Source organism: Molossus molossus, unplaced genomic scaffold, assembly GCF_014108415.1.
Source record: "Molossus molossus isolate mMolMol1 unplaced genomic scaffold, mMolMol1.p scaffold_m16_p_8, whole genome shotgun sequence".
Classification (NCBI taxonomy): domain Eukaryota; kingdom Metazoa; phylum Chordata; class Mammalia; order Chiroptera; family Molossidae; genus Molossus; species Molossus molossus.
Window position 1 is genome coordinate 8,362,415 of NW_023425402.1, and position 24,351 is coordinate 8,386,765.

At 52.0% G+C, this 24,351-nt stretch overlaps 1 protein-coding gene across 4 annotated transcripts in view; it reads left to right on the plus strand.

Moving 5' to 3' along the window:
* The first annotated feature begins 632 nt into the window (after positions 1 to 632).
* The window catches only part of FGD2 (FYVE, RhoGEF and PH domain containing 2), a 29,650-nt gene continuing 5,931 nt past the window's right edge, over positions 633 to 24,351 (plus strand). For all 4 annotated transcript variants that reach the window (XM_036249405.1, XM_036249402.1, XM_036249404.1 and 1 more), the window contains exons 1-13: positions 633 to 989; positions 4,362 to 4,593; positions 6,376 to 6,456; positions 7,127 to 7,275; positions 8,654 to 8,810; positions 8,976 to 9,114; positions 9,632 to 9,690; positions 9,908 to 10,054; positions 10,631 to 10,723; positions 22,552 to 22,631; positions 22,714 to 22,744; positions 23,161 to 23,253; positions 23,832 to 23,963. In XM_036249405.1, coding sequence (XP_036105298.1) covers positions 919 to 989; positions 4,362 to 4,593; positions 6,376 to 6,456; positions 7,127 to 7,275; positions 8,654 to 8,810; positions 8,976 to 9,114; positions 9,632 to 9,690; positions 9,908 to 10,054; positions 10,631 to 10,723; positions 22,552 to 22,631; positions 22,714 to 22,744; positions 23,161 to 23,253; positions 23,832 to 23,963 — 1,464 coding nt within the window. In that variant the 5' untranslated portion in view covers positions 633 to 918. The remainder of the gene's footprint in view (positions 990 to 4,361; positions 4,594 to 6,375; positions 6,457 to 7,126; positions 7,276 to 8,653; positions 8,811 to 8,975; positions 9,115 to 9,631; positions 9,691 to 9,907; positions 10,055 to 10,630; positions 10,724 to 22,551; positions 22,632 to 22,713; positions 22,745 to 23,160; positions 23,254 to 23,831; positions 23,964 to 24,351) is intronic.

Sequence of the window (24,351 nt, forward strand, 5' to 3'; positions counted from 1 at the left end):
TGGGAGACCAGGGGCGGGAGGAGACGTCAGGCAGAGACTGGGCGTGCTCGGAGCAGGGAAGCCTGAGAGAGAACGTGCTCATCCAGGCTCCCGGCCTAATCTTCGAGAGAACTGTAGGACATCCACCTTTGCTTTGGAAACGACTTCTACTGGGTGACATTGGGCAAGTTACTTAACCTCTCTGATCCTCACTTTTTTATTCTGTAAAATAGGACCCACTTCATAAGCTGTTAAGGGATTAAATGAGAAAATACTTGTAAAACACTAAAAAGAGTGTGTGTAAGCTATTATTATCATCAGAGTTTCAGGGAGGAAGCCACCCTCCCCTGGGTCAACGAGGTGGAGACATCAGCTGTTAAAATAAGAAAGCCCCAGGGGGGAGGTGAGAACACCACGTACCCCTCCCTGCCAACCCTCAACAGGCTTGTGATTTATTTTTAATTTTTTTTAAAAGCTATTTTTTTATAGCAGTGAACAAAATCAGATGCAGAAAAGAAGTTGTTGAGAGAGGATCAAGTAAATCCATTGAACCTGGGAGAGAGAAAGTGTGAGAGAGAACCTGGGAGAGTCCAGTCCAGGGCCCAGCTCTAGATACTACCTGTGGGCCACTGTCCCGGTCGGTGGTCGGTCGGGTGGCTTCTGGAGGTGATGGGGTCTGCAGGAGTGAGGCCAGCCCCGGGAGGGGTGGGGCCAGCACGCTCCTCCCCCTGCAGGGAGCACCGGCCTTTCTCTGTCGGGGCTGTGGCTCTGGGACCACTTCCTCCTTCTTCACTCCGATGCCAGGAGCAGGCCCGCTGCGCCCTCGGAAAGAACGCAGCAGGTTCCTGATGTCTGAGCCCGCCTGAGAGCCCGGCGGGGGTGGCTGAGTGTGCTGACTGGAGGCCTCTCTCCCTGCCTCGGGGGACCCTGGGCGCCTGTATGATGGAGGGGGCGAGTGAGGAGAAGCTGGCATCTGTGTCCAATCTGGTGACTGTATTTGAGAACAGCAGGTATGAGGTGGTGAGGTGGGAAGGGTCACCATGCCAACTGACAAGCTCCCTCCAGCTCTTCTGCCCACCCCTGGGCCCCCGGGTAGCACCGGCCCTCCGGGCTGGGAGCAGGACCGGACCACCTGGGCCCTCAGTGAGCAAGCACTTGTCTCTGGGTCCTGTCCTGGCCACCCCTCCTGATCGGGCGGTGCCCGCGCTGCTTGCTCCTCAGAGCATAGGAGAATGTTGTTGGGGCACCAAGGAGCTGGGCAGGAGTGAGGGTGTGTGTTGGTATGTTGGGGAGAGTCCAGACGTGTGTACTTATGAGTGAGAGTGGGCTCCTTATACATGTGTGTACTAATGAGTAAGGAGAACTCCACCCATTGCCCCTCCGGTAGAAATTACAGCTGATGCTTATCAAGCACTTACTCCTTCTGGCTAGGACAACTGTAATCTATCACTCAGACCAGGACACACATGACACTGAAGATGAATGCCATTACATTTTTGAGGGGGGTGGTGGAGACAATAGGAAAAGCTGGGACTTCAGGCAAACGGGATGTAGATCAGCTTACCTATGGGGCACTGTTCAAAGCGCATCTTGTTCCTCAATGTAATCATCCAACAGCCTAATGGGGCGGTTCTATTTCTATTCTCATCTTATAGATGAGCAAATAGAGGCACAGAGAGGTGGGGAGGCTCTCAGTTTTTTGAGTTCACGGGCAAGGGCAATGCAGGGGCTTCCGTCTGAAGGGGAAAGACTGGTCAGATGTGTAGAGGTCGTCGGTGGCCCCGGCAAGGGTGGTGTGTGCATATGTGTGTGTGTGACATGAATCCACTCTGCAGGCACGCTGGGGACGGTGTTAAGAACTGTCATAGGTGGGTGCTCTGGAAATAGCCTGTGAGGTAGAGACTTACTTCAGGAGGTTTCTGGAAGGATGCAGGAGTGGGCAGAGGGAGACGTTGGCTGCCCTGTATTTGCCACAGAGGCCCCGGCCTGTCCCGGGGGGTCTGAACTAGGGTGCCTCTCAGGTCGTTCCGACTGAGGCAAAGAGTTGGGTTGTTTACCCCACACAGACTAATCCCTGGATGTGGACTTGACCTTGGGTGAGGCAGCTGGCTTGAGGGGGGCAGTTCCCAGAAAGGAACTCAGACAACAACCCCTCAGCCGCCTTACTACCAGCAGCTGCGGGAAGGGTGCCTCCATCCTGGGGGGCTGTGGGTGGCACAGCACAGCATCGCACAGGGGCTCGCAGACACAGAAGCCTAAAGGGTGATTGCTGCCCAGAGACTTCTATCGTCGGATGCCAAGCTCGTGGAATTAGCATGAGGCCAGCTCATGGACAATCGATACCCTGGGAGGGACCCAGATGCTATGCTGAGGGCACCCAGCGGACAGAGCCTCCTATGGGCTTCCCGGCAGAAGTGGCACAGATGTAGACCTTGAGGGCAGTTCCTCCTGAGCCTGGTGACCTCGCCCTGCCTCTCCCAGGGTCTTTGACCAAGCACATTCTTTTCAGCACCGAGGACAGCTCTAGAAGCTACCTTCCTGGCCCCCCACCCCTTGGGTGTGGGGAGATGGCTCCAGAGATGGCATCGCCCCATCCAGCGCTCCAGGCGCGCCCAGTGGAGACCTTCAGCATGTGTGTTCTGCCCGGCAACACCCCTAGCAGGAGGAGGCAGCCCTCAGACCAGCATTTGGTCAGAGGAGGCCCGGTCAGGAGGGTACAAGTTACCCCTTATTGTGTGAGGTGGCCCCATGCCAGCTGCTTGGGCCTTGGCTTTCTTGTGCAGTCTTCCAGTGCTTTAGCTGATCTGAAACTGAGGGTGAAGAGGAAACAGAAGCTAGCCTGGGGCACTTGGAGAGAAATGCAGAAGCTGAAACTACATGTAGAACAGAAAGCCTGAGGCCTGGCTACTTCCAGGAGCTGCAGGCCTGTGGGCTGAGGAACTGGGCACTGGGGCACCAGAGGGCTGGAAGAGCTGTGAGGGGCCACCAGGGACTGGGTCCCAGTCCCCTCTCTGCCACGAATCAGCTGTGTGACTTGGGGCAGATCGAACTGACTCTCTGGACCTATTTCTCCTTGACTCAAATACGGAGGGGTAGTTTGGGATGAAGACTCAGAAGCCAACCTCTGCCACCCCCGAGCTGAAAGTGACTTATCCTCTCTGTACCCCAGTTTGCTTAGCTGAAAAGCTCGCACAGAGTGCTGGAGATTTTGTACATGCCTGGTTGTCCACTTCCCAGCCTGTCTCTCTCATAATGATGCCTATCTGGGCTGTCATTGCAGGTCTTCCACAGCAGGGAATGGGCTACAGCCCCACTCACTGGATATACTCAGTGAGGGTGGCCTGTTATCTAAAGAATTTAACTGGGCTGCAGACCCAGTAGGCAGGGGACAAAGCTGCCCTACAATGGCCCACCTCTGGGGGCACAGGGAAACTGCTCCCAGACTGGCTTTCTCCCCTGCCCCCTGCTGGAGGCATAGCTCCCACTGAAGAGCCCCAGCTTTAGCAGCTCCACCCTTCCTTTACAGTGTTCTATGGCTCCCACCTTCCCTCGATGTATCAGTTACTAGGATTCTAAGGCTCTTCCTACTGCAGAAACTAAAAATAGGGGTGTGGTATGTGGAGAGGGTGATTGGCAGCAGGGGGTTTGGGCACTCAAAAACCTCTGTGTGCAGGAGGGGTTCCTGGTTGCATTCTTGGGGAGAGCCTTGTCCCTCAGGTGCAGATCTTAAAAGTTGGGGGAGCCAGATGTGGGGTTCAAATCTTTGCTCCTCAAGGAGTTGCTCTGAGTCAGTTTCCTCCGGACTGTCGGCCGCCCTGGGAGTGGGTTTGTGGTGAGACTGTCTCAGTCTCTCCTGCCTGCTTAATGTGGGCCTTCTCTCGTTTGCCTAATTCGAAGGCGTCTAGGTGTCAGCAGCTAATTTTTAGGTTTTTCCGGAGGAAGTTGTTCCATGTGCACCTGTGGGAATGTTGTCTAGATGTGTGTAGGTTTGGTCTGAAGGGGAGAGCTCACGGTCCTACATCACCTCTTGAGCAGACCCCCTCAGCGTACTGACTGCTGACTCTTGGGCCAGCTTGCACGTGGTTGCAGGAGCGCTGTGTCAGCTCCCGACATCACTTCTGCACACGCTGGGGGAGATGCCTCCTCACTGCATTTTCAACAGGGAAGCATGCAGTCCGCTCTGACTCATTTTGAAGACTCGCGCTTCCCTAAGGAAGTGTGGGAGGGAAGTGGATGTTTTACTTAGTAAACTCCTGAGGGCCAAGTACTCGAGGGCCACTGCACCCCTGTGATTTGTATTAATCACCCCCAAATCCCCACCAAGGAGGTGCAATTCTCCCCACTCCACAGACAGGAGACGCTCAGGTGTGCTCTCTTCTCAGGACGCCAGGAGCAGCGCCCGGGGCCCACAGGCTGGCCGCGGCACACCAGCTCCCTGGGTGCAGGTCGCCCCCCGCTGCAGAACCGTGGGAGAAACCCAGCGTGGACGAGGCACTGGGGTCCGGTCCCAGGACGGTCAGCAGGAGGTACCTGAGCTCCCTGAAGAACAAGCTGTCCAGTGGGACCTGGAGGAAATCTTGCCAGCCCACGACCTGCCCTGAGCCAGGAACACAGGTGCCTGAGGGCTGGGGTAGAATGGGGAGTGGGGCCCTTCCACTGACCTCCTCCCCACACACTCTCTCCCAGCCCGCGCCGGCATGTCCCCAGCTGGAAGCTAAATCCTCCCCGTTAAAGGCTTTCGATGAAGATTCTAGTGTGCACCCCACTGCCGGTATTCTTTTTTTTTCTTTTTTTATTCTCACCCAAGGGCATTTTTTGATATTTTGTTCAGATAGAGTGGGAGGGAGAAAGAGAGAGAGAAACATCGACAAGAAAGGGACACATCGAGTGGTTGCCACCCACACGACCCAATCAGGGCCGGGGACACACTGCAACCGAGGTACATGCCCGTGGCGTGGCGGGAACCGAACCCGGTCTCTCCAGACCGCAGGCCGACGCTCTAACCGCTGAGCCAAACCGGCCAGGGCAGTGCCGCTGTTCTTTCACGTCACCCAGTCGAGGAGTCTTGGGACGAGCTTGTCCAAGGCCACACAGCTTGAACAGTCTCCATCCTGTAAACTAGATACCCTCCCCAGGTGTGGCCTCAGTTTACCCACTGAGGGAGGCAACAATCCCTACTAGAAATAGAGGCCAGTGCTAATTCCTGCCTTAGATTGATCCTGGGAAGGTCACCTCCTTTCTCTGGGTTTCAGTGTCCCCGTCCGTGCAGTTGAAAGGCTAGGCCGCAGGAGACTCGGACCTGGAGCCAGACTCTCGAGAGTCACGTCCCAGCTCTCCTGCTTACTAACTGTGCGACCTTGGGCAAGTCCCTTGAAACGCTTTGGACCTCATTTTCCTCACTTGCAAAATGGAGATGATGATCATAATAGTATATTCTAATTATTAATTGCTACCTAACAAACCACCCCAAAATGCTGTTGCCAAATACAATTTATTATTTCTTACAGTTGTGTGGGTTGACTAGAATACCATTGGATGGTCCTTCACTGGTCTCACTGGGGTTTGACCTGGTCAGCTAGGGCTGCCGTAACAAACGCCACTGCCTGGGTGACTGAACAACAGACATTTATTATCTCTCAGCTCAGGAGCCTGGGAGGCCAAGGTCAAGGTGCTGGTAGGGTTGGTTTCTGGTGAAGCCTTATTCCTTGGCTTGCAAATGGCTGTCTTCTCGCCATGTCCCCACATGGCCCTTCCTCTGGGCACTGCTTTCCCGGTGGCTCTTCCTCTTCCTATCAAAACACTAATGGGTTAGGGCCCCACCCTTATGACTTCAATTACCCTTAACTACTTCCTTAAGGACCTTACCTCTAAACACAGTCGCATTAGAGATCAGGGCATCAATATATAAATCTGGGGGGACACAATCACAGTCTCTCGTGTGGCTGAAGTCAGATGGTGGCTGAGCTAGCATGCCCAAAGAGCTCAACTCTGCAGCCTAGTGCCTGGCCGGGGACAGCGGAGGCTGGGCTCGGCTGGGACGCATCCCGGCCCGGCCCCTGGCTCTCCCTCCGTGGGAGCCACCCGCGGCAGGAGTCTCAGGGCTTCTCCTCTCCACGAAGGTCTCTCCACCAGGCCTCCAGATATGGTGGTTCAAGGCTCCCAGGCAGCACAGGCAGGCGCTTCAGGGCACTTGTGGCTTTGGTCCACACCTGGTGCAGCCTCACTGCTGCCCCATTCGCTCAGTTACAGTGACCCCAGCACCAGCCCAGATGCACTGTGGGAGGGCATGGATGCTGGGAGGTGCGTTTCACTGGGGCATCTTTGAAGACAATGCCCCAGGTCCCCATCAGAGAAGACCAAATCCATCCCTCTCCTCCTCCCCCAAACCTCCTGCAGGAGCCCGAGGAGAAGAGGATCGTCCGGGAGCTGCTGCAGACGGAGCAGGCCTACGTGGCACGCCTCCACCTGCTAGACCAGGCCAGTGGCTGGGACACCCACACCTGCGCCCCAGCACCCGGCTCTCCTCACCCACCCTTGCTCTCCCTCCCGACTCACCTCACCAGAGCTGAGAGTAGGACCCCTTGATTTGATTCTAGGGAACCTGAGTCCTCTGGCCCTGCCGGCTAGAGGTGGGGCAGACATCGGGAATAGCCCATCCGTGCCACGCCCCACTCCAACCTTGGTGCCTGGCGCCTCCCCTGAGCCGAATACACACCAGCTGATCCTTCCGGGTCCCAAATAGCATCCTCATCTGTTGTCCCAATGCAAACATCCTCGCCTTTATCACCCCTTCACGCTTTCTTAAAGGGCCCCAAGGCTAGAGGGTTCAATCATTGTACATCGGCAGAGGGACCTGGCGAAGTCTGACCCTGACAGACGGGGACTGGCCTGTTTGACATTCGTCAGAGGCCAGCCTTTGGGCAAGTCCCTGAATTTCTAGGTCAGGATCTGCCCATCTGTAAAGTGGCCAGAGTACAGTCTTCCCCGCCTACGTCTTCTGGGCTTGTTATGAGGATGCGGGGAGAGTAGGGAGGTGAGAGCATTCAGTAAGCTGGGAGCTGGGCCTGGGGCTGTGCTTTCCTCCCCCTGTGCTGCCGCGGGTGGCTCCCTCTCTGCCGCAGGCCCAGTGACCCTGTGGCGGCTGCAGGTGTTCTTCCAGGAGCTGCTGGAGGAGGCCCGCAGCAGCAAAGCCTTCCCCGAGGATGTGGTCAGGCTCATCTTCTCCAACATCTCCTCCATCTACCAGTTCCACGCACAGTTCTTCCTCCCAGAGCTGCAGCGGCGGCTGGACGACTGGTGAGGTCCACCAGGAGCCCAAGTCCCCTGACCGCAGCCCTGGGTCTGGGTGCAGCCTCCAGGCACTTGCTGTGTGGCCATGACAGTCTCCTGCTCTGGGCTCACTGTCTGCACAGCAAGGGGCTTGGCTGAATGAGCCCTGGGAGGCTGTGTGTGAGTGTGTGTGTGAGTCCCGGGAAGGGGATGGATCAGGTCCTCACTAGGCTGGCTCACTTAGGAGGCAGTACCAATGAGGCTCCTACATGCCCGGCCTTGGGCTTTATACCTATTACCTCATTTAATCTTCAGATCAGCCCCCTGTGTGATGGTCGCATTGTGGTGCTGCAAGAAACCCTCTTTGTTTCCAGAATTGACCACTAAAGTATTTAGTGGTAAAATTACTTGCTTTATGTATTTTGCTAAAGAAATGCCATGATGTCTGGGATGTCCTTCAAAATTCTTCAGCTGCCTGGCCAGTGTAGCTCAGTGGACTGAGTGTCATTCCATGGACTGAGAGGTCTGGGTTCGATTCCCAGTCAGGGCACATGCCTGGGTTGCAGGCTTGATCCCCAGTAGGGGGCGTGCAGGAGGCAGCCGATAGATGTTTCTCTCTCACATCAATATTTCTATCTATCTCTCCCTTCCTCTCTCTTGAAAAAAAATCAATAAAAACACTTTAAAAAAGAAAATAAATAAACTTCTTCAGCAAAGAAGAATGTTAGTAACTGTTAAATCCAGTTTTAAAATACATATAAAGTAAAAAGAATATAATAATGAATATACTTTGTATGTATTTTAAAAGTCAACCCTATGAGGTCACCTCCCATCATTTTCACTTTTCCAGAAGGGAAATGGGACCACAGTGAGGCTAGCTGACTTGCCCGTGAGCACTCAGCTGGAGGGAGAGTCAGCTAGGAGCCAAACGCAGATGCGCCAGCTCCTCACGGCTCTGTCTCACAGTCCGTGGGCTGAACGGCCTCTGGCCCTTCCACGGGGCGATCCTGGACGAGTCCTTCCCCCTTGAGTCTCAGTTTCCTCATCTCTAAGATGGGCCAAGGACTGTTCCACTGCAGGGCTGTGAGAACTGAATGAGATGAGATGAGATGGGCAGAGCTTGGCATGTGGCCCTCGTTATTGTTACACGAACAGGTATCCAGTGGTTACTGATCACCCGACCTGGGCCAGCAAGGTGCTGGGCCTTTGGGGGAGTCCGGTCCGTGGGAGAGACCAGCATCCACTCTCCCACATGTATGGAGGATGACATGCCCCTTGACCGCACCCAGAAGTGCAGCGGAAAGACTGTTTTGTGGGGTTCAGGAAGTCTGGCCTAACCCTACCCTGCCTGGAATCAAGAGAGGAGGTCCTCAGACCAAGGGCAATATCTGTGTGCCCCCTGCAGGACAGCCACCCCCCGCATCGGTGATGTGATCCAGAAACTGGCCCCCTTCCTGAAGATGTACAGTGAGTATGTCAAGAACTTCGAGCGAGCTGCTGAGCTGCTGGCCACCTGGACTGAGAAGTCTCCCCCCTTCCAGGAGGTTCTCACTCGAATTCAGGTGAGACTGGGGTGGGGGCGGGGCAGAGCCTGCACTGCCACCCCCATGTGCAGTGGCTCCGTTTCCCCAGCAATTTGGGGCATCGCTCACGCTCAGTGCTTCCATGAATTCCCCCACCCCTCCCCGCTCTCACCCCACACTATTCCTCCCCTATTGCTCCCCAAGAGCAGCGAGGCCTCGGGCAGCCTGACCCTGCAGCACCACATGCTGGAGCCCGTGCAGAGAATCCCACGCTATGAGCTGCTGCTCAAGGAATACGTCCAGAAGCTGCCAGCCCAGGCCCCAGACCGGGCTGATGCCCAGAGTGAGGACACCCTCTGGGGACCCAGGGGGCTGGGGAGGCCTGAGCTGTTCCCAGATATCTACTGAGCACTTGCTGAAATGCTTATAATGAGTATCTGCCATCGACTTCAATCACTGGTACCTGGTAGACATTACCTATACCATTAGCCATTTTTTACAGACAAGGACACTAAGTCCCAGAGAGGTTAAGTGACTCGCTCAATGTCACACAGCCAGAAGGGAGCAGAGTTAGGATTTAAAGCCATGCCTGTGGGAGACCAAATGCCTTTCCACTGCACCCTCTGGCTTGGTTTGGGGACCAGTGAGAGACACGGAGCCGACCACCTAAGCGCTGTCTTTCCGTGGCTTCGTCTCCATCTGCGTGGGAAGTGGCCCCATCACCTCGACACCTCATATGCTGGGCTGCACAGGCAGGGCAGGCTGCTCCAGGGGACCCTTGTCAAGCCTCAAGGACCTCCTGCCTCAGCCACCAGCCCCAGGGTTTGGGGGATAACGTTGGCTCTGCCCTCCCCCCGCAGAAGCCCTTGACTTGATCTTCTCAGCCGCACAACACTCCAACGCAGCCATCACGGAGATGGTGAGCGGCGCACCCCAGGGGAGGAAGCAGGGGTCCCTGGGGGCCCTGTCACCTCCTCCCTGCCCACCCAGGTGTCTGCATCGCTCATCCCCAATCCCTACCACCGGCCCCACTGAGGCCCCCACCCCCTCACACCTGTCCCTGTCCACACAAGGCAAACCTTCCAGAAGGAGGTGGGCCCTGCCGGCCTGGGCTGAGGTCACACCTCTGTCCCCAGGAGCGGCTGCAGGAACTGTGGGAAGTGTACCAGCGCCTGGGCCTTGAAGACGACATAGTGGACCCCTCCAACACCCTGCTCCGCGAGGGCCCGGTCCTCAAGATCTCCTTCCGCCGCAAAGACCCGGTGGAGCGCTACCTGTTCTTGGTAGGGGTGTGGGCTCCCCGCCCGGGGGAAGTCAGGGGCCGCACGGCCCGGGTCCTGGCTGCGGGGTCTACCCAGTGCTGCTGCAGGAACAGGGAGAGCCTGCCTCTGTCCTCCTCTACATTGGCACCGGCTGACTTTGGACGAGGGCTGGCTCCAGGCCTCAGGGATTTCCCAGTGAGGGGGTTCCCAGACGCGCCCTAGGAAGCAGAGTCAGCACTTGAACCCAGTCCGTTGGGCTCCAAAGCCTGTGGTAGTATCTGTGCTCTAGGAGTGCACAGCAGGGGGGACTTAGGTTAACTACTAGGAAGAACTGCCTGGGTTTGCACCGAAGACGCCAAGGATCTCCTGGAGATCTGGAAACTGGTCGTGCCCGGTGGTCGGGGGCGGGGGGAGCGACAGGTAGGGCAACCCTGCAGTGGCATCCTAGTTGGGTTAGGGGCCTCACAACTGTGACATCCGGGAGCTGGCCCAGAGTGTGGCGAGAGGGGAAGGAGACCCCGGCGCCGGGCGCTCAGGGAAGCCTGCCTGGCGCCCCCGCCCCGGCTCTGCACACACGCCCTGTTGTGTCTCCTGCAGTTCAACAACATGCTGCTCTACTGTGTGCCCAGGGTCATCCAGGTGGGCGCCCACTTCCAGGTGAGGACCCGCATCGACGTGGCGGGGATGAAGGTGAGAGGCGCCCCTGCCACTGCCAGGCTTCACCCCGAGGGTGGGCCCAAGGAAAGGGGGTAGCAGGAGGGGCGACCCAGAACCCAGGCCTGGCAGGATCCAAGCCAATGTGGACACGGAAGAGCTGGGGATTAGAGCTGCCCATCTGGGCGCCCAGCCTTCCTGTCCCGGTCCCCTCCCAGCCCCCACAGGCCTCTGGGGCGCCCACTCCAGCCTGGCTTCACTTGGGTTTCCCTACCTCTATATCAGTGCTTCCAAAACTCGAACACGTGCCCGAGTCCCCTGAGGGTCTTGTTAAAATGAGGGCTTTGCCCTGGCCGGTTTGGCTCAGCGGTTAGAGCGTCCTTCGCGGCCCAGAGAGACCCGGTTTTGGTTCCCGCTAAAGGCACGTACCTGGGTTGCAGTTTGTCCTCGGTCTGGTTGGGGTTATGTGGGTGGCAACCATTCGATGTATGTCTCTCTCTCACTTCGATGTTTCCCTCTCTCTCTCTTTCTCTCTCCCTCCCACTCTATCTCAGGATAAATGCAAAAATGTCCTTGGGTGAGGATTAAAAAAAAAGAGAGAGAGGGCTCAGATTTAGTAGGAGCAAGGCCTGAGATTGATTTCTAGCCAACCTGGGCAGTGCTGATGCCGCAGGCCCACAGGCCACACTTTGAGTAGGAAGGGTCTGCACTGTCAGCTCAGCTGGGTCTAGACTGCCATGTCCCCATCCAGAGATGGCCACAGCGGTCACCGCGGATTGGGCCCTGCAGCATCCCATCAGATCCTCATAACAGCCCTGTGATGAAGGGACTTTATTATCCCCTGCATTTTCAGGTTTTTTTAAATCTTTTTAAAATGAATAATTTTATTACTTTAAAAATATAGATAATACACATTCCAAAATCCCAACTAAACAATCTTTAAAAAAGAAGAAAGCAAAAAGCTAAGCTGAGAAGCCAGGGCTTCTTGGGAGGCCTCCCAGAGGTGATCTCCGGGTCCACAAACCAATGCTGCGTTTACTGCCGCTTCCTTCTGCTTCGCGTGAACAGCGACACGTGTTCACACACGCTGTTCTGCACTTTGCTGTGTTCTAACTCCTGGTTCGGAGACTTCTGCGTGTCGCCTGTCACACGAAGGGTGTCTCCCTTTTGCTCAGCTGCGTAGTGTCCCAGGGTGTGGGTGGGTGGCAGTTCACTCAGCCAGGCCCAGGGACATTTACATTGTTTGCTGTTGTCAGTCTCTGAATAACTGTGTGCAGTTGCCCTGTGTGTGAGGATATCTGTAGTTAATTCTATTTTTTAAAATAAGGCAATAGCCCTGGCCGGTGTGGCTCAGTTGGTTGGAGCATCGTCCCATACACCAAAAGGTGGCAGGTTCGATTCTGATCGATGTTTCTCTCTCACATCAATATCTCTCCCCACCCCATCCCTTCCTCTCTCTAAATTTTTTTTTTAAGTGAAAAATAGTTGTTTGTTTCTTTTTTTAAATTTTTTTTTTTTTTTATTCTCTTCTGAGGACATTTTTCCACTTTTTGTACAGACAGAGTGGGAGGGAGAGAGAGGAAGAGAGAGAGAGGGAAACATCGATGTGAAAGGGACACATCGAGTGGCTGCCACCCACACGACCAACCAGGGCTGGGGACAAACTGCAACCGAGGTACATGCCCTTAGCGGGAACCGAACCCGGGTCTCTCCAGACCACAGGCGGACGCTCTAACCGCTGAGCCAAACCGGCCAGGGCTAAAAATTTTTTTCTTTATTAATTTTTTTTTTTTTATCCTCACCCGAAGATATTTTTCCATTTTTTGTACAGATAGAGTGGGAGGGAGAGAGAGGAAGGGAGAGAGAGTGAGAAACATCGACGTGAAGGGACACATCGAGTGGCTGCCACCCGCAGGGCCAACCAGGGCCGGGGACAGACTGCAACCGAAGTACATGCCCTTAGCGGGAACCGAACCCAGGTCTCTCCGGACCGCAGGCCGACGCTCTAACCGCTGAGCCAAACTGGCCAGGGCTCTTTATTAATTTTTTAAGAGAGAATGGAAAGGAGAGGGAGAGAGAGATAGAAACATCGATGAGAGGAAACATTGGTTGGCTGCCTCCTTCATGCCCCCCACTGGAGACTGGGCCCACACCCTGGGCATGTACCCTGACCAGGAATAGAGCTGGTGACCTCTTGGTGCATGGGTCGATGCTCAACCACTGAGCCACACCGGCTGGGCATTTAAAAAAGAAAAAACAAAAGGTAATAAACTGTGATACATCCAGACAATAGAATATTATTCAGTGATAAAAAGAAATGAGCTATCAATCCTGAAAAGACATGGAGAAACATTAAATGCATATGACTAAGTGGAAGAAGCCAGTATGAAAAAGCTACTTACTGCATGACTCCAACTACATGACGTTCTGGAAAAGACAAAACTATGGAGACAGTTAGAAGATCAGTGGTTGCCAGGTGTTGGGGGGGAAGGGATGAACAGGCAGAGCACAGAGGGTTTTTAGGGCACTGAAAGTAGTTTGTATGATATTATAATGGCAGAAACATGTCATTATGCATTTTTCCAAACACACAGAATATACAACACTGAGCATGAACCCTGATGTAAACTCTGAACCTTGGGTGATAATGTGTCCATATAGGTTCATCGATTGTACTGAATGCTCTGCTCTGGTGGGGTGTTGGCAGTGGGGGTGGCTGTGCACATGTGGGGTCCAGGGGTGATATGGGAATTCTCTGTACCTTCCTCTCAATTTTGCTGTGAACTTAAAACTGCTCTAAAAAATTGACTTTAAAAAAATAAGGAAATTTGCCTGGCTAGTGTGGCTCAGTGGTTGAGCATTGACCCATGCACCAAGAGGTCGCCGGTTCGATTCCCAGTCAGGGCACATGCCCAGGTTGTGGACCCAATCCCCAGTGGGGGGCATGCAGGAGGTGGCCAATCGGTGTTCCCTCTCATCGATGTTTCTATCTCTCTCTCTCAAATCATTAAGAAAAATTATTTAAAAAATAATAATAATAAGGAAACCAAGGCCCAGAAAAGCTAAGTAATTTGCTTGAGGTCAAACCAGGATTGAAGATCCAGGTATAACAGAATCCAGAGCCCCTGTACCTAATCACCAGACTACACTGTCTCCTGTGACAGCTTCAGCCCAGAGGGATAAAGCTCATGGCCGAATTGCAGGCACAGGGGAGGAAACGGTGGGGACCTTCTTGATCACTCCTCTCTGACCCGTTCTGAGTCCAGGTGTGTCCTGAGGGCTGGGGCTGGAAGGAGCATGTGCAGGCTTGTTTTCATTTATTTATTTTTAATTTTTCAACTACAGTTTATATTCAGTATTATTTTAGCATTTGTACTAGTTTCAGGTGTACAGCATAGTGGTTAGACAATCATATACTTTACAGTGTTCCCCCCAATATTTTCAGTACCCACCTGGCACCATACATAGTTATACTGTATTACTGACTGCATTCCCTATGTTGTACTTCACATCCCCACGGCTGTTTTGCAGCTACCAATTTGTACTTCTTAGTCCCTTCGCCCATTTCACCCAGTCCCTCAGCCCCTCCCCTCTGGCAACCATTAGTCTGTTCTCTGTATCTATGAGTCTGTTTCAATTTTGTTTGCTCATTGATTTTGTTCTTTAGATTCTACACGTAATGAAATCATATGGTGTTTGTCTTTCTTTGACTGATTTATTTTACTTAGTGTAAAACCCTCTGGAATCTTACGTCTAGATCCATCCATGCTGTGGCAAATGGTAAGACTCATTCTTTTTGATGGCTGAGTAATATTTAATTGTATATCTGTACCACAGCTTTTCTATCCACTAATTTACTGATGGGCACTTGGGCTGCTTCTAGATCTTGGCTATTGTGAATAGCACTGCCATGAAATAGGGGTGCGTATGTTCTTTCGGGTTAGTGTTTTGAGTTTTTTGAATATATACCCAGAAGCGGAATCACTAAGTCATAAAGTGGTTCCATTTTTTATTTTTTGAGGACCCTCTATACTGTTTTCTACAGTGCTTGCACCAATCTGCATTCCCACCAACAGTGTACAAGGGTTTCTTTTTCCCACGTCCTTGCTAGCATTTGTTGTTTATTGATTTATTGATGATAGTCATTCTGACAAGTGTGAGGTGATACCTCATTGTAGTTTTAATCTGCATCTCTCTGACAATTTGTGACGTTGTGCATTTTTTCATATGGCTATTGGCCGTCTGTATGTCCTCTTTGGAGAAGTGTCTGTTCAGGCCCTTTGCTCATTTTTTCATTGGATTGTTTTGTTTGTTTTGTTTTTGGTGTTGAGTTGTCTGAGTTCTTTATAAATTTTGGATATTAACCCCTTATCAAATGTATCATTGGCAAATATCTTCTCCCATTCAGGGTTTTTTGTTTGTTTGTTTTGTTGATGGTTTCCTTTGCTGTGCAAAAACTTTTTAGTTTCATTTGTTTATTTTTTTTTTCTTTTGTTTCTCTTGCCTGAGGAGATATAGCAGAAAAATATTGCTAAGAGATATGTCAGAAATTTTGCTGCCTATGTTTTTTTCTAAAACTTTTATGGTTTCAAGTGTTATATTTGTCTTTAATCTATTTTTAGTTTATTCTTGTATATGGTGTAAGAAGGTGGCCTAATTTCATTTTTCATATGTATATGTCCAAGTTTCCCAACACCATTTATTGAATAGACTTTCGTTGCCCTATTGTATGTTCTTGCCTCCTTCGTCAACTATCAATTGACCATAAAGGCATCAGTTGATTTCTGGGCTCTCTCTTCTGTTCCACGGAGCTACTTGTCTGTTTTTATGCCAGTACCAGGCCAGCACATGGCCTTGTAGAATAGTTTGATATCAAGTAGCATGATTTCTCCAACTTTGTTCTTCTTTCTCAAGATTGCTGTGATTATTCGGGGTCTTTTGTAGTTTATATAAATTTTTGAATTATTTCTTCTAGTTCTGTGAAATATGCCATTAGTATTTTTTCTTTTTAAACTTATCTTTACTGTTGAATGTATTACAGATGTCTCCGTTTCTCCTTCATTGACCCCCTTCTCCCTCCTCCCGCCCAGCTCCTGCCTTTCCTACACTATTATCTGTGTCCAGTGATTATGCATACATGCAAAGAAGTTTTTTGGTTTATCTCTTCCCACTCTCCTCCCCTCCCCCCTTCCCTCTGAGGTTTGTTAGTTTAACAACCAATTTGTACTTCTTAATCCCTTCACCTTTTTCACCCATCTCCCCAGCCCCCTCCCATATGGCAACCGACAAAAAGTTCTCTGTATCTGTGAGTCTGTTTCTGTTCTGCTTGCTCATTTTGTTTGTAGATTCAATTGTTGATAGATATGTATCTATTGCCATTTTATTGTTCATATTTTTGTTCTTCTTCAAGAAGACTTGTCAACATTTCATATAATACTGGTTTGGTGGTGATGAACTCCTTTAGCTTTTTCTTGTCTGGGAAACTCTTCATATGTCCATCAATTCTAAATGATAGCTTTGCAAGATAGAGTAATCTTGGTTGTAGGTTGTTGCTTTTTATCACTTTGAATATCTCTTGCTACTCCTTTCTGGCCTGCAAAGTTTCTTTTGAGAAATCAGCTGACAGTCTTATGGGACTCTCTGGTCCACAGGCCAACACTCCAACCACTGAACCAAACCGTCCAGGACCTGTAAATTATTCTTCATTTCAGTTAGTGCATCCTTCATTTCTGACTGGTCATTTTTTATGCTTTTGAAGTTCTCACTATATTCCTTGATATTCTCACTGAATTCCTTGAAATTCTCATTAAGTTCACTGAGCATCCTTATAACCAGTGTTTTGAACTCTGCATCTGTTAGATTGCTTATCTTCATTTAGTTTAGTTCTTTTCCTGGGGTTTTGTTCTGCTCTTTCATTTGGGACCTGTTTCTTTGTCTCCTCAGTTAGGCTGCCTCCTTGTGTTTGCTTCTATATATTAGGTAGAGTTGCTATGTCTCCTAGGCTTGGTAGGGTAGTCTATTGTAGTAGGTGTCCTATTGGGTCCGGTGATACAGCCCTCCTGGTCACTCCAGCTGGGCCCTTGAGGTACACACCTCATATGGATGGTCCACCCTTCTGTTGTAATTGAGTTCTAATCACTGTTGGCACGTCAGTGGGAGGGATTTACTCAGACTGATCAGCTGCAAAAACTGGCTGTGCCCACTGACCACTGGCCTCTGACTCCCTTGGAGGGTCAGCTGTGCATGGGCCCACCACACAGACAAGACTTACTTCAGCAGGGCTCTGGTACCAGCTGAGCCCACTCCTTGAGTGTGTTACTTGTGGAGGTGGTTGGGTGGTGGTGCTTTGCTGTGGTCTGAAGCTGTCCACTGGGTGTGCTGGCTCTGGGGCAAGGTCAGCCACTGCCTGTGTTCTACCCAGGGCCACCAGGCATAAGCTACAAAGTGATCTGCAGATGGCTGCTTCTTGTGCTGGTCTTAGAGGTGCCCAGGAAAAGCCAAGATGTGAACCAAGGCTGGCTGCTTCTAATGCCAGGCCTGGGACCAGTTAGTGAAAGGTATTGGGCTAGCTGAGACCAGATGCTGCTTGTTTGAGAGAATTTAGGAAAATGAAGGAGCCAAGATAGGCCAATCCTATGGTAAAGCCACTGGAAACAGCTTGGGTGGCCTGAAAGTTGGGTGGGCGGGGCCTCAGGGAATCACCAGGGTGGGGCAACCAGTGTGAGCCAGGTTGCTGGAGTCCCAGATGTGGTGCCCGTCTGCCTGCCCCATGCGCACGGGCTCACCCAGGAACAACGACCTTTGCCAGTACTTCTGTCTGAGATAAAGCCGCCCAAAGCTCTCACCCCAATGCCAAACAACTCAATTCTTCCCTATATGACTTTGGTGCCTTTCAAGCTGCCTCCCCTTCATGGTGGAGCTCAGAAGGAGTGGGTCCGAGTAAGTCTGTGTGCGGGCTCTTTAAGAGGAACTGCCTGGGATTCCAGCAGCCTCAGCCTCCCTCAGCCTCAGTTCCCACTGGATTTTACAGCCAGACGTTATGGGGACTTCTCTTCCTGGCACTGGAACCCCGAACTGGGGGGCCTGGTGTGGGGTGGGAACCCCTCACTCCTCAGGGAGGACCTTCACAGCGGAGGTATCTTTTCGGATCCACCACACGTGCGTGTGGGACCAGCCCGACCACGCCTCCGCCTCTCTTACCAGTCTCCATGTGGCTGCTTCTTTCATTTCATGGTTGTAGGACTTCCAGTCAGCTTGGTGTCAGGCGGTTCTGAATGATGGTTTTTCTGTAGTTTAGTTGTAATTTTAATGTGGTTGTGGGAGGAGGTGATAACGTGTTTCCCTATGCTACCATCTTGACCAGAAGTCATCATTAGTATTTTGATAGGAATTACATTGAATCTATAGATTCATTGGGTAGTATGGACATTGTAATGATGTTAATTCTTCCCATCCGTGAGCACAGTGTATGCTTCTGTTTATTTGTATTCTTCAATATCTTATCATTTTTTGAGTACAGGTCTTTTACCTCCTTGGTTAAATTTATTCTTAGGTATTTTTTTGATGCAATAATAAATGAGATTGTTTTCTCAGTTTCCCTTTCTGATAGTTCATTATTGGTGTATTAAAATGCAACCAATGTCTGAGTATTTATTTTGTATCCTGTTCCTTTACCAAATTCATTTATCCATTCTGGTAGTTTGTTTGTTTGTTTGTTTGTTTATTTATTTTTCTTTATTGATTTGAGAGAGAGAGGAAGGGAGAGGGAGAGAGAGATAGAAACATCGATGAGAGAGAACATCGATTGGCCGCTTTCTGCATGTCCCCCACTGGGGGTGAGCCCACAACCTGGGCATGTGTCCTGACCGGGAATCAAACTGGTGACCTCTTCATGCATGGGTCGATGCCCAACCACTGAGCCACACCAGCCGGGCAGTCTGATAGTTTTTTTTGGTTGAATCTTTAGCATTCTTTATATACAATATCATGTCATCTGCAAATAATGACAATTTTACTTCTTTTTTTCCAACTTGGATGCCTTTTTCTTTTCCCTCTTGTCTGATTGCTGTGGCTAGGACTTCCAGTACTATGTTGAATAAGAGTAGTGAGGGTGGACATTCCTGTCTGGTTCCTGAGCCTAAGGGAAACACTTGTAGTTTTTGACCATTGAGTGTGATGTTGACTGTGTGTTTTTTATATATGGCCTTTATTACATTAAGGTATGTTCCCTCTATTCCCACTTTGCAGAGAGTTTTTATCATAAGTGGGTGCTGGATTTTATCAAATGCTTTTCCTGCATCTGTTGATATGATCATGTGATTTTTATCCTTCATTTTTTTATGTGGTGTATCATGTTGATTTGCAGATATTGTACCAACTTTGCATCCCCGAAATAAATCTCACGTGATCATGGTGCATGATATTTTTAATGTATTGCTGGATCTGATTTGCTAATATTTTGTTGAGAATTTTTGCATCTATGTTCATCAGGGATGTTGGCCTATAATTTTCTTTCCTGGTAGTGTCTTTATCTGGTTTTGGAATTAGGATAATGCTGGCACCTGTGCAGGCTTGTATTTCTGGGAGTGAGGCTGAGAAAGACAGGTTTATGAGGAGTTATTCAGGAGTTATATGGAGACAGGCAGCCCCGTCTTAGTACTGGCACAAACCCAGACATAGAAGAGGCAGAGATCAACAGAAAAGCCAGGAAATATATAGAGATTAAAACAGAGTCATTAGAAAAAATACATAAAGATGGGGCTGAGAATGTCAGACACTTAAGGATCATAGGCCCAGGGAGTTCTGGGTTTTCCTGGCATCTGCTGGTCCCAGTGAGCATGTTCCCCGCAGGGCATGTTCTGAGCACCAGTGGCCACACAGCACCCTCTCTTGGAGGGCACAGGCCTGGCAGGTACAGAGCAGCCCTCCCACCCTCGTCTGCATGGGAACCATTTTCTGAGTCTGAGGTTTGGAGGCAGGTCTGACCTTCCACCACCATGATGTTTCCCACTGGCCTATGACCCCCTGGCCTCCTCCCCTGGGTGTCAGGGAGGCCTAGTTCTCCCCGAAGTCTGCCTGACTTGGTCCTAGTGCTGTGCCATCGGCACAGGGCCAGCCTGGGAAGGAGGGAATGTGAGGCACACACGCAGGCCCTCATGTACAGCTGCGCAGGCTCACGGGGGAGCCCACCTCATCTAAGATGAGCACACCTCAGCCACAGCAGCCGGCACAGGAGGTGCATTTGCATTTCTCCTTGTCCAGCAGAGGGCAGTCAAGTGTCTCATTCCAACAAAACCTGGCTATTATGCCAGTTTGCCAACAGATGTCAGTAAGGTGTTTGGAGGAAGTGGTGTCTTCTGCTAATTGGCACAAGGGCACTGTATGGATTTGGAGGGGCCCCAACCAGCCCGACTTGGGGGTGGTTGAGACTGGGCACTCAGGAAAGTGTCCTCTAGAAACCTGCATCCTGTCTCTGCAGAGGTAGGTGGTCCTGAACCCCCAGGTCAGGAGCTGCCCCACTTCTGTTAAAAGCATCATATTTCTTTCTACCTCTGGACTCCAAACCTTAGATTTCTCCCTTCTTTTCCCTATCCCCTCTCCCTCACCCAATTAGTCGTGGAGTCTTGCCAGATTTCCTGATATTGTCCCCCAGGTAGAAACCCTCTCCAGGTGCAGGCAGGCCCTGGCAGGCCTCCACCATTTACAGTATCACTTCCCAACTGGCCCTTCATCCCTTGCACACAACTGCAGGAGTGACTTCCCAAACACCTCTTTCCACACCAGCTTCTCCATTTATAAACCCTCCGAACCTCCCCGTTGCCAAGAGTGTTGAGTCCCAATCACGTCAGGCCATTACAGAGGGGGCAGGAGGGTTCTGTGGGCCCGAAGGGTAGACTAGGCCTAGCGTGTGGAAGGGTGTTCCGAGTCCGTGCCCTCTGGGGTGCGGTGGGCGGGGGGACAGCAGAGGGGCTCAGGTGTCAGATGGATGCAGTGACGACCACGTTCCCCCACGGCGGGGGCTTAGCTAAGTCTATGGCTTAGCTCCCCTTTGTGACTCCCCACACTACTAGGGCAGGTCTGCGCTTACAGGACCCTGGGGTCGGGTGGAAACAGATGTTCTTCCATTTCACCCTTGGGGACCAAGACCCCGAGTTTGAGTCCTCGTTCTGCCATTTACGTGCTCTGTGAGCTCTGGCAGGTGTCTTGCCCTCCCGGAGTCTCCATTCTTCATCTTCTAAATGAGGGTGATAATATCTGCCTCCCAAGATTGCTCTGAAGATTTTCTTTAACTTTTTATTATGAACATTTTAAACCGAGACTATAGAACCCCTGTATAGAACACCTGGCTTCAGCAACTGCAACTCAAGGCGTCTTGTTTCCTCAGCATTTCTCCTCTTTTTTTTCTCTGAGATTCTTTTTTTTTCTTAATTTTTTGTTTCTTTGTTGATTTTAGACAGAGAGGAAGGGAGAGAGAGATAGAAACATCGATGAGAGAGAACATCGATTGGCCGCCTCCTGTACCCCACTGGGGATCAGGCCCACAACCTGGGCGTGTGTCCTGACTGGGAATCGAACCGGCGACCTCTTAGGTCAACGCTCAACCACTAAGCCACACCAGCTGGGCGCGCATTTCTCCTCTTAATACCCCTTTTTCACTAGATTATTTAAAAGCAAATCATATATGGTTTCACCTGTAAATAATTCAGTGTCTCTGTTAGAGCGAATAACTTTTTTTTTTTTGCCCTAAAAGATAACAACAGTATCATTATCACATCGACAAATTGAAAACGATAATTTAGCCTGGCCAGTGTGGCTCACTAGTTGAGCATCGACCCATGCACCAAGAGGTTGCTGGTTCGATTTCCGGCCAGGGCACAGGAAAAAAAAAAAGAAGGAAAATTATTTAGTAACATTAAGATCCTTCGGTTTTCCTTGACTGTCTCATAAATGTCTTCTCGCAGCTGATCTGTGTGAATCCCTTGTGATAGGCTTCTTACATTCCTTTTAATCATTGCACTTCCTTCCCTCCCACTTTTTTTTCCCATTTATTTATTGAAAAAAATCAGTTCGTTTCTCTGGTAGAATCTCTCATAGTCCGGACTTTGCTGCTGCACCCTATGGTGCAGTCTCGCACATTTCCTGGAAACAGAGAGATAACCCAGAGACCTGGCCAAATCCAGCTACGCAGGGAGCCTGCTGCTGGAAGAGACACTGCCCTCGGGGGGCACATAATGGCTGTTAAGTGTTAGGATTGATCAGTGGGTTCAGCAGCGGTGCGAGTGAATGAGAACATGTATGGAGGGCCCTGAACTCAGCGGCCGCCACGTGGTACGCTCTCTCCGACTGGCAGCTTTCCGAGTGGCCCTGGGACCCTGTGGCATTCTGGGCAAGAGGATGGTGAGAGACGAGAAGGAATTGATCGCCCAATTGATGGATCTGTTTGGGGGTGGATCTTTATGATCCATGAACAGAGTAACCAGTTCCTTCATTCACAGGGTAGAGGGTCCTTTTCTAGGCCCCAGATCTGTTCTTGCAAAGGCTGTGTCCCCAGGCCCATGTTGTGACCCAGTTTTCATTTCTGGTGAATCATTTGTCAGGAACTGTCACCCCTACCTCACATTGTGCCAACTTAGCTGCTGCTAAAATTCCGGGGGCCATAAGCACCACTTGGGTAGGGTGAGGTCAGCGCAGGTGCGTTTGCCTGGCTCCCTGGGATTAAGGAAGTGATGGGCAAAGCCTCCATGCCTGTCCCTGGTCCCTGGAGTTTGAATTGTCCCTTGGGCACACTCCATCTCCCTCCACCCCACAGTGCCTGGGAGGGGGGGGGGACAAGTCTGAACGGCCTCCCTCCTGTTCCTGAGCAGGTGCGGGAGCTGACTGACGCCGAGTTCCCACACGCCTTCCTGGTGTCCGGGAAGCAGCGCACCCTGGAGCTGCAAGCCCGGTAGGTGGCAGGCTGGGGGTGGGGAGGCAGAAAAACTGGGAGGGGCCAATCTCCACAACACCAGTGTTCACTTTCCGAGCAGGTCCCAGGAGGAAATGATTTCCTGGATGCAGGTATCAGACCAATCCAGGGCTCCTATGATTCCGACCCACCGCCCAGGTTGAGGGGGCGGGAGGGGTGCATGCATGAATGGTGGGGGGGTGGGGGGAGGAGGTACACCTGCCCAGCTGCTCCCTGCTCTTCCTCAGGAATTGATCTTTGGCAGTTTGGAGTCAGAACTGAGTTCACACTTACTGCCACTCACCGTCTAGCTGGTGGCCTGGGACAAATCACTTATTCCTGAGCCTCAGTTTTCACATCTGTTATCTGGGGGTGCTGGTTTCTCTCCCTTAGGTTAGCCAAAGGGTGCTTAGAATCCAGCACCTGGCCCCCAGCGGCTCTCAGCAGTGTCTGTTGAATGTGTGGAGGGATGGGCAGATGAACAAGCTCCCTGCCACCCCTTTAACCACCTCCCTGTGCCCCTCCCCAGGCCTGCCAAGCCGCCATCGACCTCATTGAGAAGCGGAATGAAACCTTCAAGGCTGCAGTCCAGGGCTCTGAGGGAGCCGCCCAGGAGCAGGAGGTAAATGAAGACTTTGTGGTCCCCCCTGGAGCCACCAGCCTCACACAGGGCTCATCCCTCTCTGCTCCACCCGGCCAGCTCACGGGGCAGATCACCCCCAGGAGTGATTTGAAGGGACCAGGGAAGCCCACCCACCCCAACATCACCCTACTTGGAGACTCAGTGCCAAGTTTCCCCATGAGCACACAATTCCTGGGGGAGCCTGTGCTGGGAGGCCTCCAGCGACAGCCCTGGCCAGGGGGTGTTGCAGGATCGGGCTGGAAAGTGCCCGAGGGATGTCAGACCTGGGGAAGGTGGAGGCAGGAGGGCTGGGGTCAGGGAGAGCGGCCAGGACTGGATTTCACATCTGAGCTGTGAACTCTGGCCGGTGTCTCGGTGTCTCGGCTGAGTCACTAGACCTCTCCGGGCCCCAGTGGCACCCCGTGAAATGGGACCGACAGCAGCTGACCCATCATTCAGATACATGGGAGGCCCTGGGAAGCGCCCCACAGTCCCCGCCGCAGGCAGCTGGGCAGGGGCCCCAGGGCTCAGGGAGTGGGCAAAGAGGGTCATGAAGTGCCCACCCTGCTGCCCCTCAGCTGCAGTCGGAGGAGCTGGGCCTGCGGGCGCCACAGTGGGTCCGGGACAAGATGGTGACCATGTGCATGCGCTGCCGGGAGCCCTTCAACGCCCTGACGCGGCGCCGCCACCACTGCAGGGCCTGCGGCTACGTGAGTACCGCCTGCACCCCGCCAGCACCCTGCCAGCACTCCGCCAGCTCTCCCGCTTCCACCAGTGCAGCCCGGGAGCAGGCCCTGCACATCCCCACTCTGCAGACGCGGAGCTGAGGCTGGGAGGCTAAACAGTGCTCAGGACTCTCACCTGCTTTCTTACCACCGTTTCCCCGGCACCAGGAAACGGTCCCCAGTTTCAGGGTGAGGGGCATGCAAAGCCCTCAGCCCTTCTCCGGCCTTGTCCCCACCACCTCATCAGCCCCCTGCCTGTCACAGGCCCCCTTGTCCTTCCTTCATGACTGGCCTCGCTAACTGTCCTCTCCTCTTCTCAAGTCCTCAGCACTCCAGCATCTGACGGTTCTGTTGCTAAGTCTGCCCGCCAAGT